This window comes from Cynocephalus volans, chromosome 2 (assembly GCF_027409185.1).
Source record: "Cynocephalus volans isolate mCynVol1 chromosome 2, mCynVol1.pri, whole genome shotgun sequence".
NCBI classification, from domain to species: domain Eukaryota; kingdom Metazoa; phylum Chordata; class Mammalia; order Dermoptera; family Cynocephalidae; genus Cynocephalus; species Cynocephalus volans.
Genome location: NC_084461.1, coordinates 152,132,701 through 152,149,849, shown reverse-complemented (window position 1 = coordinate 152,149,849; position 17,149 = coordinate 152,132,701). Strand labels below are relative to the sequence as shown.

The 17,149-nt window shown below is 48.8% G+C and overlaps 2 protein-coding genes across 2 annotated transcripts in view; both read right to left on the bottom strand.

Annotated features, from left to right (window-relative positions):
* Window positions 1-288: 288 nt before the first annotated feature.
* TLX3 (T cell leukemia homeobox 3) lies at window positions 289-2,565 on the bottom strand. Its single transcript, XM_063088114.1, has 3 exons — window positions 2,145-2,565; window positions 1,555-1,798; window positions 289-499 (listed from the first exon to the last, which is right to left on the bottom strand). The coding sequence occupies exons 1-3, from the start codon at window positions 2,563-2,565 to the stop codon at window positions 289-291; spliced, it is 876 nt and encodes a 291-aa protein (XP_062944184.1).
* Window positions 2,566-12,859: 10,294 nt separating this feature from the next.
* Window positions 12,860-17,149, bottom strand: part of RANBP17 (RAN binding protein 17) — a 358,620-nt gene continuing 354,330 nt past the window's right edge. The window contains exons 26-28 of the mRNA XM_063086918.1: window positions 17,042-17,140; window positions 14,880-15,007; window positions 12,860-12,956 (exon numbers count right to left, since the gene is read on the bottom strand). Coding sequence (XP_062942988.1) covers window positions 12,860-12,956; window positions 14,880-15,007; window positions 17,042-17,140 — 324 coding nt within the window. The remainder of the gene's footprint in view (window positions 12,957-14,879; window positions 15,008-17,041; window positions 17,141-17,149) is intronic.

Here is a 17,149-nt window from a genome sequence, read left to right as displayed (position 1 = left end):
CGGGGGATGCGGGCGGGGGGCGGAGAAACGTAAGGCGCTTTCTTTGTCAGGCCCGGGCCTGGGGTGGGACGGGGCGCGGAGCGGGGGGCTCGGATTGTGCAGCCGCGCGGAGCCCGGGCCCAGCCCCTCTCCGCGGCCGGCCAATATGCGACCGCGCCCTGGGGCGTACTCGACCTTGGCGGCCCCTTCCCCTCTAGGCCCCAATACCCGCCCCCCAGCCCGGCTGGGGGTCCGAGGTGCCCCGCCGGGTGGGGGTGGCGATCTGTGGCGACGGTGCGTACTGGTGGCTCACACCAGCGAGGTGACGGCGGGGACCTTGGAACTATCCTCCTCCCAGGGCTGCAGATTCTGCAGAGCGAAGAGCGACGAGTTGTGCAGACAGAGCGGGTCGGGCTGGATGGAGTCGTTGAGGCTCTTTTGGAAGGCGTCGTGTTGCAGCTGCAGCATGAGCCGGCTAGCCTGCTGCCGCTCCGCCTCCCGCTCCTCCGCCGTCTGCCGCCTGCACCGGGGGAGGGAGAGGGACAGCACCGTCATGCACCCGGCACTGCGGGGCCGCCGGCGGGGCCCCAGCCCTCCCAGGAGCCGAGGCCAGCCAGGAGCCTCCAGGCTCAGAACCCGTCTGCCTCCCGGCCCGCGCTTCAAGCCCGAGGTCCTTGTGTCGGGAGAGTGGGCTGGGATGGTCTGTTTTTGTTGTGCATCTGGGGGTCGCCAGGAGGGAACTCTGCCCGCCGCCCACCTGCACGCCCGGGGAATTGTCGCTTCGCCAACAGTAATGATTGTTTCCTTCGTGAGATAACAAGAGCAGGGCGTATGTGTAACTGACTTGGCCCTGTAGGCTGCAGGGTCACTGAGATTCGCGGGTGCGTGGGCTGGTTCTGCACCGCCCGCGCGGCGCCCCCCGGGGCTGGTCAGTCCCATCAAGTTCTCCCAGGCCCTGCCTCAAACCCCGTCCTAGGACGCAATCGCTTCGCTGCTAAACGGTTGGATCGAATGAAAACGGTGCTGGAGTCGGGACGCTGAGCTAGAGAGGGTCCCAGAACCCGCGCGGATTGTTTGATATTCGGGAGGATGGGCTGGAACGAGGGAGAGGAAGGAGAGCGTGGGAGGCCCGCGTGTGTGTGTGTGTGTGTGTGTGTGTGTGTGTGTGTGTGTGTGTGTGTGTGTGTGTGTGTGTGTGTGTGTGTGTGTGTGTGTGTGTGTGTGTGTGTGTGTGTGTGTGTGTGTGTGTGAGAGCTCGTGTGCGCGCGCAGACGAGAAGAAATGGAGTGAGCACAGAAGAGGGACAAAACACCGAGAGAGTTGGAGGGGCTCACAGGACGGGGGATGGGGATGGTGATCGAGGAGAAGCCGAGGCGCGGGAGAGATGGCGAGAGAAACTCAGGCAGGAGAGGAGGGAAAGAAGAATCTGGGGAGGAGGGGGGAGGCGCGGCCCTGGGGGGCGGTAGGGGGTAGCACAAGGATGGCGAGACCGCCAGGCTGCGGCGGCGCGGGGAGGGGCAGGTGCGGGGCAGGTGCAGGGCAGGTGCAAGTTGGGCCGGGCCGGGCCTATCTCACCGCCACTTGGTCCTCCGGTTTTGGAACCAGGTCTTGACCTGCGCGTCCGTCATTTTGAGGGACTTGGCGAGCGCCGCCCTCTCGGCCGAGGCCAGGTACTTCTGGCGGTGGAAGCGCTTTTCCAGTTCGCAGATCTGCACCCGGGAAAAGGATGTGCGCGGCTTCTTACGCTTGGGCGGCGTCCGGTTCTGGTAGGGGTGGCCGATGCGCCGGGTCACGGTAAAGGGCGTGAGCGCGGCCGCCGCTGCGGAGACACACGAGGCCCCCTGAAGCCTAGCCCGGCCCGGCCGCAGTTCAGGCCCCACGCGGACCCCGCGGCGCCCCGTGGGACACAGACTGCTCCGCTATTTCGCCGTTCCCGCGCGTCCCCAGAGGCGCCCAGCCGGTCGGGAGACTCCTCCGCCCCTTCTCCCCCGTCCCTCAACTCTCTGATGACCCTCCCCTCTGTGGCTGCCCGGGACCCAGGGCGCTGAGGCCTCCCTCCGCCTCGGTGGGCCTCTGGAATCGTTTCCGGAGTGGAGCGCATAGGGCGCGGCGCCTCTGGCCCTGCGAGGGCCGAGGCCTGGAGCCTGCTCGCCCGCTCAGCTCACCTGTGAAGCGGTCTTTCACAAAGCGGCGGCTGCTCTCCATCCAGGGGAAGTTGAGGCCGCCCAGGCTGGAGACCGCGGGCACGGAGGGCATGGCGGGCAGCGCGCTGGGCAGAGGCGGCGGTACGGCCCCGGGCAGCGGCCTGTGCGCCGGCACCCGGATCACGCCGGCGGGCGCTAGGCTCAGGTTGACACTGTAAGATCCCGCGTCCTCGAAGGGCGCGCCGAGGCCGGCAAACGAGGCGGGCAGAGATGGGTACGTGGCGCCCGGACGGCCCCCGGGGGGCCCTCCCAGGTAGCTGGCGCCGTCGGGGCCCCGCGGGGCGGGTGTGTTGTCCTGGTCCGGGCTGTTGAGGATCTGGTCGATGCCGAAGCTGATGGGCTCGTGCGGGTGAGGGGTCTGAGCGCTGGCGGGCGCCTCCATCCTGGGTGGGCGGAAGGGCTGGGCTGGGCTGGGCGGGGAGGCGGCTGGGTCCCCGTTACGGCGCGGCCATGGAGCGCCCGGCGCCTCTCGTCGCACTGAAACTTTGCCAAGAGTGCGCGGGCCCGACAGGCTCTGTGTCATCTTTCTTGAACCGAACCTGGAGTTTCCGCTGCTAATTCCTCTCCCGCCGCAGCCATTGGCTGCGACCAACAAGCCTCTTTCCTCTCATTGGCTCCCGGCTTTCAATAAAGGCCTAATTCATGGAAATAGGAGCTTAGGGACTGTTCCAAGGTGACATCATTTTAACAAACGAACAATAGGTCAAATTTATTAGCCGGGATAATGGGCGGCGGATATTAGCGCCCGAACCACAGCCTCCCAAACCCGAAATCTAACGAAGCTGCAATTAGCAGACGCTCCCCGCTCGTCCTGGCCAGGGCCGCTTCCCCGCCGCTGCTCGGGGCGGGTAGGGCACTCTGCTTGTGAAATTGTCTTTTGCTGAGACCGTTTTCGTTTTCTTCCAATTTTTTTTTTTTTTTTTCATCTGAGCAAAAATCAAACCAAATGAATTCTTTCAATTACAATGGAGTTGCAACCCTGGAACGACCCTGCGGAATCCGCGGAAGCCTCTTGGACACTCCACGGCCGCGGCAGCAACGAAAGGGCGCTCCCCAGGGCGCAAGCTCCGCGCTCCCTGCGCGCGGGATGCGGGGAGCACTGTAGCGTTCTCGGCTCCCGAGGACGCCGACCCGCGTGGGGAGAATTCGCCCCCTCCAGGGCTTCGGCCGCGACGTCGCGGCCACTTTGGAGACGCTCCCTGCCTCCGACCAGGAGGACCGAGGCGTGACTCGCAGGTGCCCACGCGTGCTGGGCCTGGCCGGGCTAGGTCGCCCGGTGGGGAACGCGGATCCGACCCCTCAAAATTTGTTCCAGGATGGACGGGGCTTTGGTCGCGCGTGGGGACCCGCCCGAGGCTCGGCAGGTCTAGGGACCTCAGGTTCCCCAATGGCAAAGGCGGGGAAGGTTCGTACTTAAAGACCGACATTTCTTTGGGAAACGCGACCAGAGAACCCACCTGTTCCAGTCCAACCTGGGCGCTGGGACCACTCTCAGTTCTGCTGGAGGGGCAGAACTGGTGCCCAGGGGCACCGTGGACAGGACGGCACGAGGAGCGGTCACCTTTCGCCCCAGCCTGGGGGGACATACATACTCATTCTTTCCCAGCTAATTCTAAAATCGCTAGGTGCAAACTCAGTGCTGCGCCCTGGCCTGGCTCCCCTCCAGCTGATAGTGGTGAGAGCTCTAATGTGCTGTTGGCCAGAAGTGTGTTCAAATTTGGGCCGGTCTCTTCCTAGTTGAGTGACCTTGAGCAAGTAAGTCCTTATTTTTAGGCTTTGCTTTTCTTATTTGTAGAATGGGAAATAATGCGTGCACTGCGGCATGGTCGTGAGCTGTGAGGTACCGAGAGAGCGCAGATCATAGGGCCTGGCATGTGTAGGCCCTGGGCTGCCAAGGCTTCCCCCCCCCACCCCTCCCCCAGCGTGATGGTTGATGTGTTATTGTTATGATTCTTGTTTATTTTGTTTTCAGTCTTATTTTATTTTCGGAGGCTCAGTATCTTGGTGAGAAAGGTGTATTTGTCCGCCGGTGGGGTCAGTTTCAGAGGGCAGGCGGCAGCAGGTGGGGATTCTTCCTCTCTGCTTCCAACAATCCAGAGGCCTCAAGATTTGCAGGGCCTCCAGGACTGGGTCTGGAGTTAGGTCACTTGTCTGCTGTGTGACCTTGGACAAGTTGCTGGCCCTTTCAGAAACTCCGTGGGGGGGGGGTTGAGGGAGGCCTTGGGGCAGTGAGGGGGGGGGGCGGGTGCAGGATACTTGGGGTCTGGGCAAGTGCTCCCTCATTCCCTTCTGGGGACAAGGACCCTTAGATGGGTAGATGCCATCTTCAGGTGGGGTATATACCATTGCTCTGCCTCTGGGGGCCTCCTGCTTCTAATTCAGGCTCTGCCATTGGTGATCTGGGGGCTATTGGGTCCCTCACTGCCCTTTCAGGAGCCTCATTTTCCTTATCTGTAAAAGAGAAAGGGCAATAGCTACCCCCAGGGTGGCTGTGAGAACTAAATGAGATAACATCTGTGGAAGTGCCTGGAAGAAACTCTGATGATTATATAATAATAACTTTATAACAGCAATAGTAAAGCTACTGTCCTTGAGAACTTAGTGTGTGCCAGGCAGGGGGTGGACACATTTATTCTTCACAACAACCCTGTGAGGAAAGGGCCGTTATTGACCTCGATTTTTGACTTAGGAGGGAACTGAGGCTCAGAGTTCAAGTTGATTCACAGTCCCCCACTCTGTGGCTGGAATTGGCACCTCATGAGTTCCACTTCCCTTCTGGCTTCCAGAGCTCTGATTCTGGGCCTGCCCTTTCCATATACTGTGAAATCGGGGTAACAAAGCTCACCCCACAGAGGTGAGTGGTACAGAATTAAGGAAAAGGTGGGGGTGGTGTGGCCAGCATTGCTCCTAGGGCACGTGCTTAAGAACTTGATTCCCACCTCAATTTACCAGCTGTAGACTCAGAATTTTTCATCCTCTTTGTGCCTCAGTTTCCTCATCTAGTAAAGAAGTACCAACCTCACTTGGGATTAAATGAGCTCCTCTAGGTAAAAGTGTTAAGCAGAATGCCCCACATGAGTAAGGGCGTCACCCCACTGGTTGGATCCTGGATTCCTGAGATCCGTAGTTCCTCAGTCATCCAGTGTAGGAGCTTCGTGTCACTGATCACAAACCCTTTTCCTTCCCAGTCCAGACAGAAGAGGCAGCTCAGGAAGGGGAGTAAATTGGGGAAGGTTACTCAAAGTGTGTTCCTGGACCAGCAGCAGCAGATCATCTGGGAATTTGTTAGAAATGCAAATTTTTGGACCCTATCCCAGACCTACTGAATCAGAAACTCTGGGGTAGGTCTCTGGGGTAGCAATTTGTGTTTAACAAGCCCTCCAGGTGATTATGATGCCTGTTCAAGTTTGGAAACCGGTGCCCAGAATATTGTTCCTTTCATCCAAGTTTTCAGATCTGTTGTTGTAATGTTGTGGGGAGATTTTCTCATAATCTGAAACTCTTGTGAATCTGCACTAACATCTTCTGCTTTTCATTCTCAGTGTCACCCATTTGTGCCTTCTTTTGGTCATACTTGCCAAAGTTTTGTCTATTTTTTTTTTTTTTTTTTTGGTCTTTAAAAAAGTCTTTGATTTTATTAGTATTTTGGTTTTATTCTTATTAATTTCTTCATTTGTTGAGATAATATTTAGTTCATTTTGTCAACTTTTTCTTGTGCTTTTTTATTTAAATAAATGAACTCAAGCCCATACATTTTCCTCTGAGCAAAATGTTTTGATACATATTTGGTGTCCCTGAGGTTACAGTTTTTTGCTGTCTCTTTTACTTGCTATCAATTGAACAATGAGACACACACAAAAAGAGATTAGAAAATGAGAATTCTAAGAACTAGGGAACTGGGGGCCAGGACTCCTGAGGCTAGAAAGACTTCCAGAATGCAGTACATCCCCATGGAGAAGCTAGGAGAAAGAGGTTGAGATGGTGGAGACCTTTCTGGGAGTCATACAGGAGAGGGTGGGGCTTCAGGGACGATGCAGGGTGCTGGAATTTCTGACTGTCCATGAGCCCAGATGCAGGAGGCCCAGGTTCCTCCAGGCCCATTCTACTACTTCCTGTGTGAACTGAGATTCAATTTCCCTGGCTGTAAAATGGGGTAGAGATTGAATCAGGTTCTTAAATGTTTTTGGATCAGCTACAGTATTTGAAAGACAGATGAAAATATTATGATCTACTTCCACAGAAAAAGACACAAGCACATAATCTGGCATACACACCACGTTACAAGTTGCTCACCTGCCCACATCATTCTTGGGTTCACACACCCTAGTCAGGAAGTCCCTAGGGGCCCTTTCAGTTATCATGACTGAAGGCTCTAAAGACACCTGCCCAAATTTATTCACTCATTCATTCATTTAACAAATAGTTACTGAGCACCTACTCAAATTTCCTGGACCATGTTCCAACTCTGGGGCTCAATTTCTCCATCTGATAGTGGGTGCAATGCAGTTTGAGCTCTTTATCACTACTTCTCCCAATGGGGAAAACCTGGGAAATAATCTTCCTGAGGAGGTCTCAAAGTGCCCAAGACTCTGTTGGACAGAAGAAAAGGGCCAGCAGGTGCTGGATGCTGCTTGGAACCCCCCACTATAGGTCATGAGGCTTCAGGGATGGTTGGCTTAGGGAAGTGAAGTCCCTTGCACAAGGGCACACAGCTATGAAGTGGTGAAGCTGGGATTTGAACTCAGGACTGTCTAAACTCCAAAGCCTGCTTTTCCCTTTACCTCATACCCCCATTTCTACTCTGCGAGCAGGTAGTAAGATTCTAAGTTACAAAACTGAATGTGGAGGGGAACCAGTGGAAGGTCATGTGGGTGAGGGGTCCCAGGAGAGGGGTAAGGGCTGGCCATGGTGGGGCTCACTACTGGAGTGGGAGTTCCTTTAGGGCAGAACAGCATTAGTGGCATTTGATTTCCACGTCCTGGGGCTGGACCCGGGCCCAGGGCCTGGTCCACTGGAGAAGCATCATCAAGAGTTTGTACTAAACTAAATAGCACACAGCAAAGTCAGATGAAGGGATAAGGAAAAAGAGGTCAGAACTGGGTGTAGGAATTTGTGTGTACAGTTCAGAATTCACCTCCCCTAGCTCCTTTTGTGGTTGGCTATCTTTGTATCTTTTGAGACCCAGGTCAGCTATCACCTCTCTGCCCATCCTCCAAAGCAGCCACCTCCCCTGCCCCATCATTCTCTATTCCTGTTTATCATTGCACTTGTTCCCCTCAGAACCAGTCTTGTTTACCCTGCTCACTAAATCTCACTGATTTATTTGAGGTACGTGAATGAATAAATGAATGAATGATTTTCAGGATCCTTTGGCTGGATCAGACCCACGCCCTGGCCTTGACAAAGGCCCAGCCTGGTGGGGAGGCTGGCAGCAGCATGAAGAAGCTGGTCATAGGGCTCTGGGTTAGACAGGAGGGGGAAAGGGGAGGAGATTCCTTTCCCCATGGGGTTGGGGGTGGGCTGGTGAAGGATGCAGAGGGGTGTGAGAGCAGTGACCGTGTGCAGATGGCCATGTGTGCAGGGTGGCAGGGATTGGTTAGCATGCACAGGCTCAGGGGAGCAAGGGCGGGCACTGCAGGCATGCACATGCTGTGGCCTTCCTAGGGACACCTCCAAACCTGATCTTATGCCCTTGTTGTTACCTTCCCCCACCCATCGGCCATTTTTCCCATTTGTGCTCTACAACTTTCCTCCCTTCCTGACAGATTTCTCTAAATTTGACTTCGTCTCAACACTTTTGTTGGGCAAATTACATTAAGATGAATGTTGCAGGTACCCTTTATGGTTTATTTATCGTGATACTGTTTGTATCTCGCGCTTATAAATAACTTATGTTATAGCTTTTGTTTGTGGAAATGTAACTTACATATTTTATTATGCTTTCTGTAAACCTCAGAAAGAATCTTGTCAAAGAAGCGCTCTTATCAGCAATCCAAACTATGGGACGTAAAAACCGACACTAACATTATTTTTTAATATGCCAAGGAGGCAGGTTACTCATGCTGTAGTTTGAAAGGTTTGCTTTCATCGTAAACTTGCACCTCAATAAAACATTAAAAAGTCTCAAGAATGACTTTATAAAGTTCAGGAAGGAGGATGAATCAGAGGCAGAACCCACAGACACAATACACGAGAGCCTAGGTACTGGACTGGCCTTTCTCTGAGAGTGCCTACTCCCACGTGGGGATCCTAAAGGGTTCCATATTCATTTCTCCCGACCAAGTGCTCTCCCTAGCCCAGTTGTAAAGTATCTGGCTCAAAGGATTATAGTGGAAAAGAAACACTAGTTTTGGAGTTAGGAAGACCTGACTTGGCATCTTGGCTTGTCCACTTTGACCTCAGCTGGCTGGTACAGGGATCTGAACCCCTGACGTTGGGGTTATAAGGTTGCTCTGTAACCAACTGAGCTAATCGGCCAACCTGGGTCAGTCTTTTAGTCTTAGTTTTCTCATCTCTAATAATATTTGACATTCTTACTGGCATACACTAAATGAGATAGCAATTTGAAATGCTTAGCAGGTGCTCAGTAAATGATAGCAGTTGTAATTATTTTATGTTAGTCTTGAAACTTTTACTTTCTCCTTTTCTATTCTACCCTGCTCTTCTCTTCAGGTACTTCTTTCCCCCCTCCTTATCATAAGTAGGTAAGTTCTCTCAAATGCTTCTTCCCCAAAACTGCTGGACTAGCCCTCATCTAGATAAGGTTTCTATATACCAGATCTTTCACTTTCTCCAACTTCTCTCACCAAACCTACGCTGTTCTTTGTTCTCATGCTCAGCTCTTTGTTGGCTGTTAGCTAACTGTGGTCACGAATCTCAACTAACAGCTACATGCCAGGTCAGTTTTGCATTTTGACAGGGGCTCCCACTACCATAACCTGAAGGTACTTCTAGGTTGTCAGGACCAGTGGAAGGGAGTCCAGCAGGCCAAGGGAATGTTTCTGGGCTGTTCAGATCATCACATGCAGTATAGGGACCCTGTGCTCCTCCTGCCTTTGGTTAAATGTCCCCTCAAAACTTCATCCCCATTGTAACTGTTGAGGGTAGGAAATCCTATTAAGGTAACTGAAAGGTGGGGCCTAGAAGGGTGATTCGATTGTAGAACCATGCCCTAGTGAATGGATTAATGATGATGATCAGGGGCATTGTTCTGATGGCTTTGAAAAGAGAGTTGAATGAGGAGGTTAGTCTCTGCTCTCTCTGCTCCGTCATTTCACAATATGATACCCTGCTGTCACTGTCACCACCATCAAGACCCTCACTAGATGTTTTTCCTGGACCATGGACTTCCCAGCCTCTGAAACTGTAAGCAATAGATTTTATTTTCTTTGTAAATTCCCCAGTTCCGTGTATTTTGTTATAAGCAACAGAAACAGACTGTATAGCTTCTTCCTCCCCTATCCTGATCAGAAAGCACAGAACAGAAACATCTGGAACAGGATACAGCTTTCTCAGGTGTCAGGTACTGAACTCAGTGTGGAAGCCAAACATTCAGCAAAGTCGAAATACCTTCAAACTGTTTCTTGCTTGAGCATCAGGTGAAGCAGTTGGCTTGATGTAGAGCCCCACATCGTATTAGCAATACATCTGTTTGTACACTAGAGTCCTATGAAAAGGGTGAGGTGTGCATATAGTGGCTCACACCTCCCACCTCATCCTCACTCTGTGCGCCTATTTATTAAGTGATATTGCCAGCACTATTTATTTTTTTCTGTTGCTGAATCTGAGAAAGTTATATATAGTTGTGATCTCATTAGTTCCACTAGTTGTCCTTTGTGTAGCCTCCACAGGTTTGGATATGTTCTTGTATGCTTGTTTTGACCATGGGATAGGATGTCCGTACAGAGACCACTCACACATGGGGCTCCAGGTCACTTCCCAAGAGTCCCCACTGTCCCTCACGAAGGCAGACTCTGGCAGGCTTGGGGGGGAAGTACGCACAGTCCCCAATCAGGTTCTCATCTGTTGTGGAATACGTGTGCAAAACATCCCAGCTTCCCCACTTCCTTTTCCTCCCCCAGGAAGGGCTCAGAATGGAACTTAGCCCTTGAGGAAAAAGTCAGGATTCCTTTCCAGGTCTCAAAGGAGAAACTTGTAGCCAAAATTCAACCTCTCTAGCAAAGGACAGGTAAGAGAGTTGTGGCAGACAGCTTTGAAAATGGCTCCCAACAATTCCTGCCTCCTCGTGTTCCCATAGTCCTTGATAATCCCCTTGTGTGTGAGTGATTTACTGAGAATATAGCAAAAGTGATGGGATGCCCCTTCTGAGATTAGGTTATACAAGACTGTGACTTCCAGGTTGCTGCTCTTCTCTGATAAAGCAAGATGCTGTCTTGTGAGATGCTCTGTGAAGAAGCCCATTTGGCAAGGAACTGAGGCAACAACCTGTAAGAAACTGACTTCTGCTAACAACCCCCAATAAGCCTGGATGCAGATCCTTCCCCAGTCAAGCCTTGAGATAATCACAGCCCTGGCCAATAACACTGATTATAGCCTGTGAGAGACCCTGAAGCAGAGGACCCAGCTACAGATTCTCGACCTACAGGAACTTTGAGATAATAATTGTTGCTTTAAGCCACTAAGTTTCAGGGTAAATTGTTATGTAACAATAAAGTTCTGAAAAACAAATGGAAATGGACCTAAATTTAACTGTTTTCAACTCACCATTCTGAAATATAGGTCTTCCTTGGAAGAGGCCAGGAACTCTTTTCAGATGAGATAGATCTGGGTTCAAATCCTGACTGTGTGATCTGTGTAAGCTATATACCATCTTTGAGCCTTAGTTTCCTAATCTGCAAAGTGGAACTAATGCTGTCTATCTTTCTAGTGCTGTTGTGAGGACCAAGGGAGATAACATACGTAAAGGGCACAGTAGATGCTCAATCAATGTTTGCCGGGTCTGTTTTCCAGACTATGTGTGCTGCCTTGCACGAGTGGGTTCTGCTGAAGTCAGCAGTGCTGGTAGCCCTGACCAGTCCTCCTCTAAGAGCAGCTCTCCAAGGCCAAGTCTGACAGAGCCTTCCTTGGCTGATGTGAAACTACCAGGTGACCTCTGGTAAAGAGAAGCAAGTGCACATTATCATTTTCTTGTCAGCATTTTAATAGAAACAGTGCCAGAATGGGATAGCCATTTAATGACACATTTTTGTGGGATGAGTGTGCAGTTATAAGCCCCTAAGAAACAGAAATTCTTGTCAAACTTCTCTGAACAGTTGATGTTTTAGAGTTCAGATTTTGTCTTCTCGAGGAAAGTTATATTTCCCATTTCTAATAAAATATGGTATAAGGCCAAGGCTTACTTAGCCATTAAATACTAGAAGTAATCCCATATATAAGACATTTTTTCCCTTGATTTCCTTCACAATGGAAGACAAACATTTTGAGATAAACTTGGGTGACTCTGCTTTTATGTGACAAGCCTGCTGCAAAACTCAACTATCAATAAAGGTTTCAAAAAATACTAGTCTGAGAGATGAAATTAACAGAACGCTGTGGATTTACTTCTAGTTCAACAGTATGGCCAACCTTTCATGTCTTATCAGAAATGAAGGGCACAATATTTATAAGCCTGAACCATGAAGACAGAATAGTAAGACACAAAAATCATTTGACATTGGCAATCTCAAATTAATAGCCTAGTTACAATATATCACAAACTATAAAGGGCTTCTTCATGTTCTGGGTTTGGGTTATGTCACAACCCCAACAGTAATAAGAGTTTTTATGGAGCAGTGGAAACCAGCTGTTCCTCATCCTCTGAAAATCTGAACTTTAGAACCTAGAACTGTTTTGAGTGGCCCAAGAAGGCAGAGCTGCTTCAAATATTATATTTCAATTAGTTACCTTCAGCTTCTCTTAAAGATTAAATGGAGGCAAAAGGACTGGGTGCTGGTATTACCACGATCTTCTTACTGGGGCTACATACGTCCTTCTAGAGAAATATCTCTGCAGGCAGTAATTGCATAGCTTAATTCTTCTAGACGGAACCACTTCAGATTTATGCCAGTGAAAAGCAAACGTTGTTTGTAAGTCATTTAATTGTGTTACTGTCTCTCAACTTTATCAGATACAGCTGAGGCAGAAAAGCCTGTGTGTGGTCCTGTGGGATGCTCTGTAGTGCTCCCAGGCTCATTCTAAATGCCCACAGCCCAGAGTCCCTAATGCTGCTTCTTCCAGACTCATAAAAAACTACTAATTTAACAGGTTCCAATGGTATTTGTCTCAATCCAGAATCCATGTTGAAGGCTGCTTCTCCAACAAACTGACAACCTTGATTGCAGAACCATTAACTAGTACACGCTTAGGCGCAAACCTGGTTTATTATGTTCTTTGGTTAAATATTGTTTACACCCTTTCAGAGCACTATGAGAACAAAGATAATGATATCTGGTAGAAAGACTGAAAACACATCCTTTGCTTTCTCAGAGCAAAGGTTGAATTTACAATGTGCACTATTATAAATTCTTATAATTAGGCCAGACTTATAAAAAGGTAGGGCTTTTCTGTTTGTTTTGAAAAATAGATTCCCCTGGGCTAGCCAACATCACTGTCCTGGGACCCAGACCTTCAAGAGTCTCTCGATAAAGGCTGCTTGGCACATGGTGAAAAAAGTTGGATCAGCTCATCATGTCCAGACTGCACAGTTCGGTGTTGCCATCACTGCGCAGGGCCTCTGCTACATCTCTTCTGAAGACAGATAGGTTCTGGGTGAACCTGTGGAAGGAGGAAGAAAGGGTTGAAGGCAGTGGTAAGGCCAAGCCTACATGAACCTCTGGATGATAAGACAAAGTTCAGGACCTTGAAGAGGGCCCCTCCAGGAGGAAGGCTTTAGTTTGCAGCTGAGCTCCTATCACTTCACTTTCACCACCAATACTGTTCTGCCACTAGTACTGCCCTCCCCCCATCCCTTCTGGGTAAACAAGGGTTACCACCAAATCTACTCTGGCCATTTCAATGGTTGCATTTTGTGATTCTACTATTTGAAACACTTTTTAAAAGTGTCATTCATAAATGGTAAGAAATGTAAAGAACCAAGCACCTGGATTGAGTTTACATATAAATTCATTTAATCATCACAAGTCTTCCCAAAGGCAGCTATTAGTAGCCTCATTTTACAGATGAGAAAACTGAATTTAGTTGTTGAAAAAGAGTGGGTACTGTGTTAAGACTACCTGCATTCAAATCCTGGCTCTACCACTTATTAGCTCGGTGATCTTCTATGAATACTTCTTGTTTTGGTGCCTAATATGAGTAGCTACCTCAAGGGATTGCAGTAAGTGAGAATTTTTTTGAGTCAGTTGAGACAATGCCTGTAACACAGTGCCTGGCACAAGGAAAACAACCATTCCTTGCTGGATATTACTCTCATTAAACTAGGAGGGCTGCCTGATACCATTTCATAGAGCAGCTCAGGAGGCAGTGCTCAAATTCTCAAGCCTCAGGTGAAGAGATTTCCCCCCTGAGGCACCTAGGGTTTCCCCTTCATCCAAGTATTTTCTGCTGGCTTCTCAGGTTGCCCCTTTCTGTGTGATAAGAGGATCTTGGAGTGACATGAACAGACAAGGCAACATATCTGCAGATCCCATCTGACTTGGCTTTGAATTACCAAAGCCCAGGCTGTTAACTCCAGAATACATTGTGGTTATTGAGATAGTTGATGATTTGCATTTCAAATGGTGCTGCATTTGAATGCTACCACATTTATAAAAGGATAGTGTAGGCAGTTTTTTCCTAAACACATTTTCTTTCTCCATCAGTCATTACTGTTTGTCTCCACTAGAATTTAAGCTCCATGAGGGCAGGAATCTTGAACAATCAGTTTACCACTACTACCCCCAATGCCTGCACATAGTAGATTCTCAATAAAGTTTTGTGAACTAACTGAATGACTGAAGGAAGGAAGGAAGCCCTAGCAGATAAATTTGGGTTCCTCTAATTGTCATGTCAATTGCAATATCAGCCTCTCTTAACGGACAGGCAGAGGAAGGAACTAATACTTAATGTGGGTCCTATATCCTAGGTACCATGCTTTACTACATGCTGTCATTTAAATATTCCAATCAATTATTATCATCTCCATTTTACCGGTGAAGAAACTGAGGAGCAGAGAAGTTAACTGCCTCACTGCAACACAGTCTATAAAGGGCAGGGATAAAATTTAATTGGGGTCTGTCTGACTTCAAAGTCTGTGCTTGTTCAAATGCCAGGAAGCCTTCCCTCATCTTCCATAGGAGATCTGCGCTTTCCTTCTTTTGACCTTTTCAATTAGTTATTTTTCCTCTCTCTCCTGTTGGATTATAGACTGCTTAATGGCAAAGGCTGTACTTTATTAATCTCTTTATCTCTGTAAAGTGCCTAGCATGATGCTTGGAAGAAAGCAAATGCCCAGTAATATTTACTGAACGGAACTTAATTGAGTCTAGGATCACAAGAAGAGCCACAGCTGTGGTAAGCACAATTCAGTTATTTATTTTTTTGGTGGCTGGCCGGTGCAGGGATCTGAACCCTTGACCTTGGTGTTACCAACATCACGCTCTAACCAAGTGAGCTAACTGGTCAGCCCCTGTCAATCCAGTTATTTTCAATAAACCTGGAACGTTCACCTCCCCCAGAGGAGCCCTACTGGGCAATGCTCACCTGTCTCTGTTCTTGATAGACAGGTTCTGCTCTACTCCTTCCATCAAGTTCCTGAAGCACTGGGCAAGGACCTCCTGCTTGGGAAGAGACTGGCTGTTTATCAGACTTGCTCTCAGTTCACTGAAATACTGTTGGGAGACAGAATAATGTCAGAAGTCTGACTTCAAACCTGGCTTGAAAAAAGCTGGTGGGAAGAGGGTTAGACCAGCTCTGATCTACCCAAGGCTCATTAACAGTCAGAGGAGTTTTTGTCCAGGTCCACTTTGAACTTTAAGCCTTTAGAGAAAACCTAAGCAATAAAGAAAGTCCTAGGTGTAAAGTGTATTATTCCTTTCTCATAAAAATCTCTTGCTATAATTGTTCTATTGTCACTGCTTAGGCTGATGGAGTCCTCACCTCCTCTGTGGGGGGACCAAATGTATGGTCTTCCTGACTCTTATCTCCACTAATCACAGAATGGCTGAAGAGGAACGGGCCCCCCAGCCTGAGGGCAAGAACTTAACTAAAAATGCCCAGAGAGCACTCTGAGTGACTGAAGGCAAGGCCAAAGGTCTCCCCTCAGGCCTCATCATCTTTCCTAGCTTCAGTGAATCACTTCTCAGCTCCAGGCTTTGTTCCAAGTCTCTGTCCTTGTGGGTTAGAATGGGTCTGTGCTGAAGCGGTTTGCTTAGTTCTGGAAGAGCTTTCTGGCACTAAGAAAAATATCTGTCATACCTGGTCACAAAATAACTGCACAGCCCCTTCTCCTCTGCTGAGGTCTATGGGCTTTTACACAAACACAAGCTCTTGATGCTAAACACAGCTCCTAATCATTGGAAACGACCTAATTTCAGCACAAAGACAATATATTACCAGTCATGTGTTTATTCTTCCAACCCCAAACAGCATGATATTTAATTTCCATCATACATTACAAACAGCTCACATCAAAAAACACACATAATTAATATGTAGTCAGACTAATACTTAAATATTATATATCAGAGGCATTATACTTAAGCCACAATGTCTTCCTGAACAAGATTGGGAATGCACAAAACTACTTATTTTTCCCTTTTATAATGATGCACTGACTCACACCAAATAGAAAATTATTAGTTTTTCATCTCAAACCATGAAATATTGCCTCCATCAGTAAAGTATAATATTGTGATGTCATAAGCTTTTTCTAAACACTGAATTTGCCCTTATTCCCTCTCAATCATTTTAAAAGAACTGCTCTCTTTTATAGAGCTTGGATTTAAATCACAATAACACCAAGGGAAGATGAATGACACTGCTATTGAATGTGGCTAAAATTGGATACTTCAGCACAGGTGAATGATGAGACAGCTCTTCTCTTTTTGATATATTTTCTTCTTCTATTAGTTTCCTTCCAAGGTTGGGATTTTAGTTTGAATTTTAATGTATGCAGCTGCCTCTAATCTCACTGTCTTTTTCCCCCGTACTATCTTATTGTATAGACAATTCATTCTCCCAAGCTGTAATGCACTGTTCCTACTGACTGCTGGGGAGATAGGTGAGGGTTTGAGAGGAAGCTGGAGAGGCTTGGGAGGCAGTCCAGGATGGGGAAGGCACTTAAGGAGTTGGAGACACATGCTCCCCAGATGAAGGGTGCTAGCTGTCTATATGAATCCCTGACTGGCTGCTGCTGCTGCTGCTATCATCTAGGGAAGTGGGAATCCCAGATATATTTACTTATTTTTTGGTGGCTGGCTGGTGGGAGGACCTAAACTTTTAATCTTGGTGTTACAATACCAAGTTCTAACTGACTAAGCTAACCAGCCACCCCAGAATCCCAGATATAAAAGGAGGCCAAGGGAGGAAGCAAAAAGGGTTGTTGCTAAGAATTCCCCTGGAACTGGGAGGAGGAGACGGAGGGCAAACTTGAAACACTACTTAGCAAACCACCTACCCAGTGTGTGGGGGCTGTGGGTTCCAGAAGAGCTAGTCTCGAGGCCTATTTAACTGATGAAGATCTGAGGCCTTTGGGGAAGGGTCTTCTGGGGGAATGCTGCCTTGCCATAGAGCTATCAAGGTCCCAGCTCAAACTCAGTTGGCTCTGCTCCTCTGTCCTTTAATCATCACAGCTCAGCCTGGTGTATAGCTTCTTTCTCCTCCCGGGGACTACCTCCCGAGGATTTTCCTGCAATCGCACTTACCTTCTCATTGAGCAAGATGAGCCCCAGGAGAGGCCTGGATACTGACCATTGGTTCCGACAGTCTTCAAAGACAATGGTGTTCATGAGGACAGACATCATCTGGAAGAC

Excerpts from the sequence above, each read along its gene's own strand:
- TLX3 (XM_063088114.1), bottom strand. The coding sequence starts at position 2,565 with ATGGAGGCGCCCGCCAGCGCTCAGACCCCTCACCCGCACGAGCCCATC. Across the intron at positions 1,799-2,144 it reads TGTGAAAGACCGCTTCACAG|CGGCGGCCGCGCTCACGCCC; the intron begins GTGAGCTGAGCG and ends GTGTCTCCGCAG. Across the intron at positions 500-1,554 it reads AACCGGAGGACCAAGTGGCG|GCGGCAGACGGCGGAGGAGC; the intron begins GTGAGATAGGCC and ends CCCCCGGTGCAG.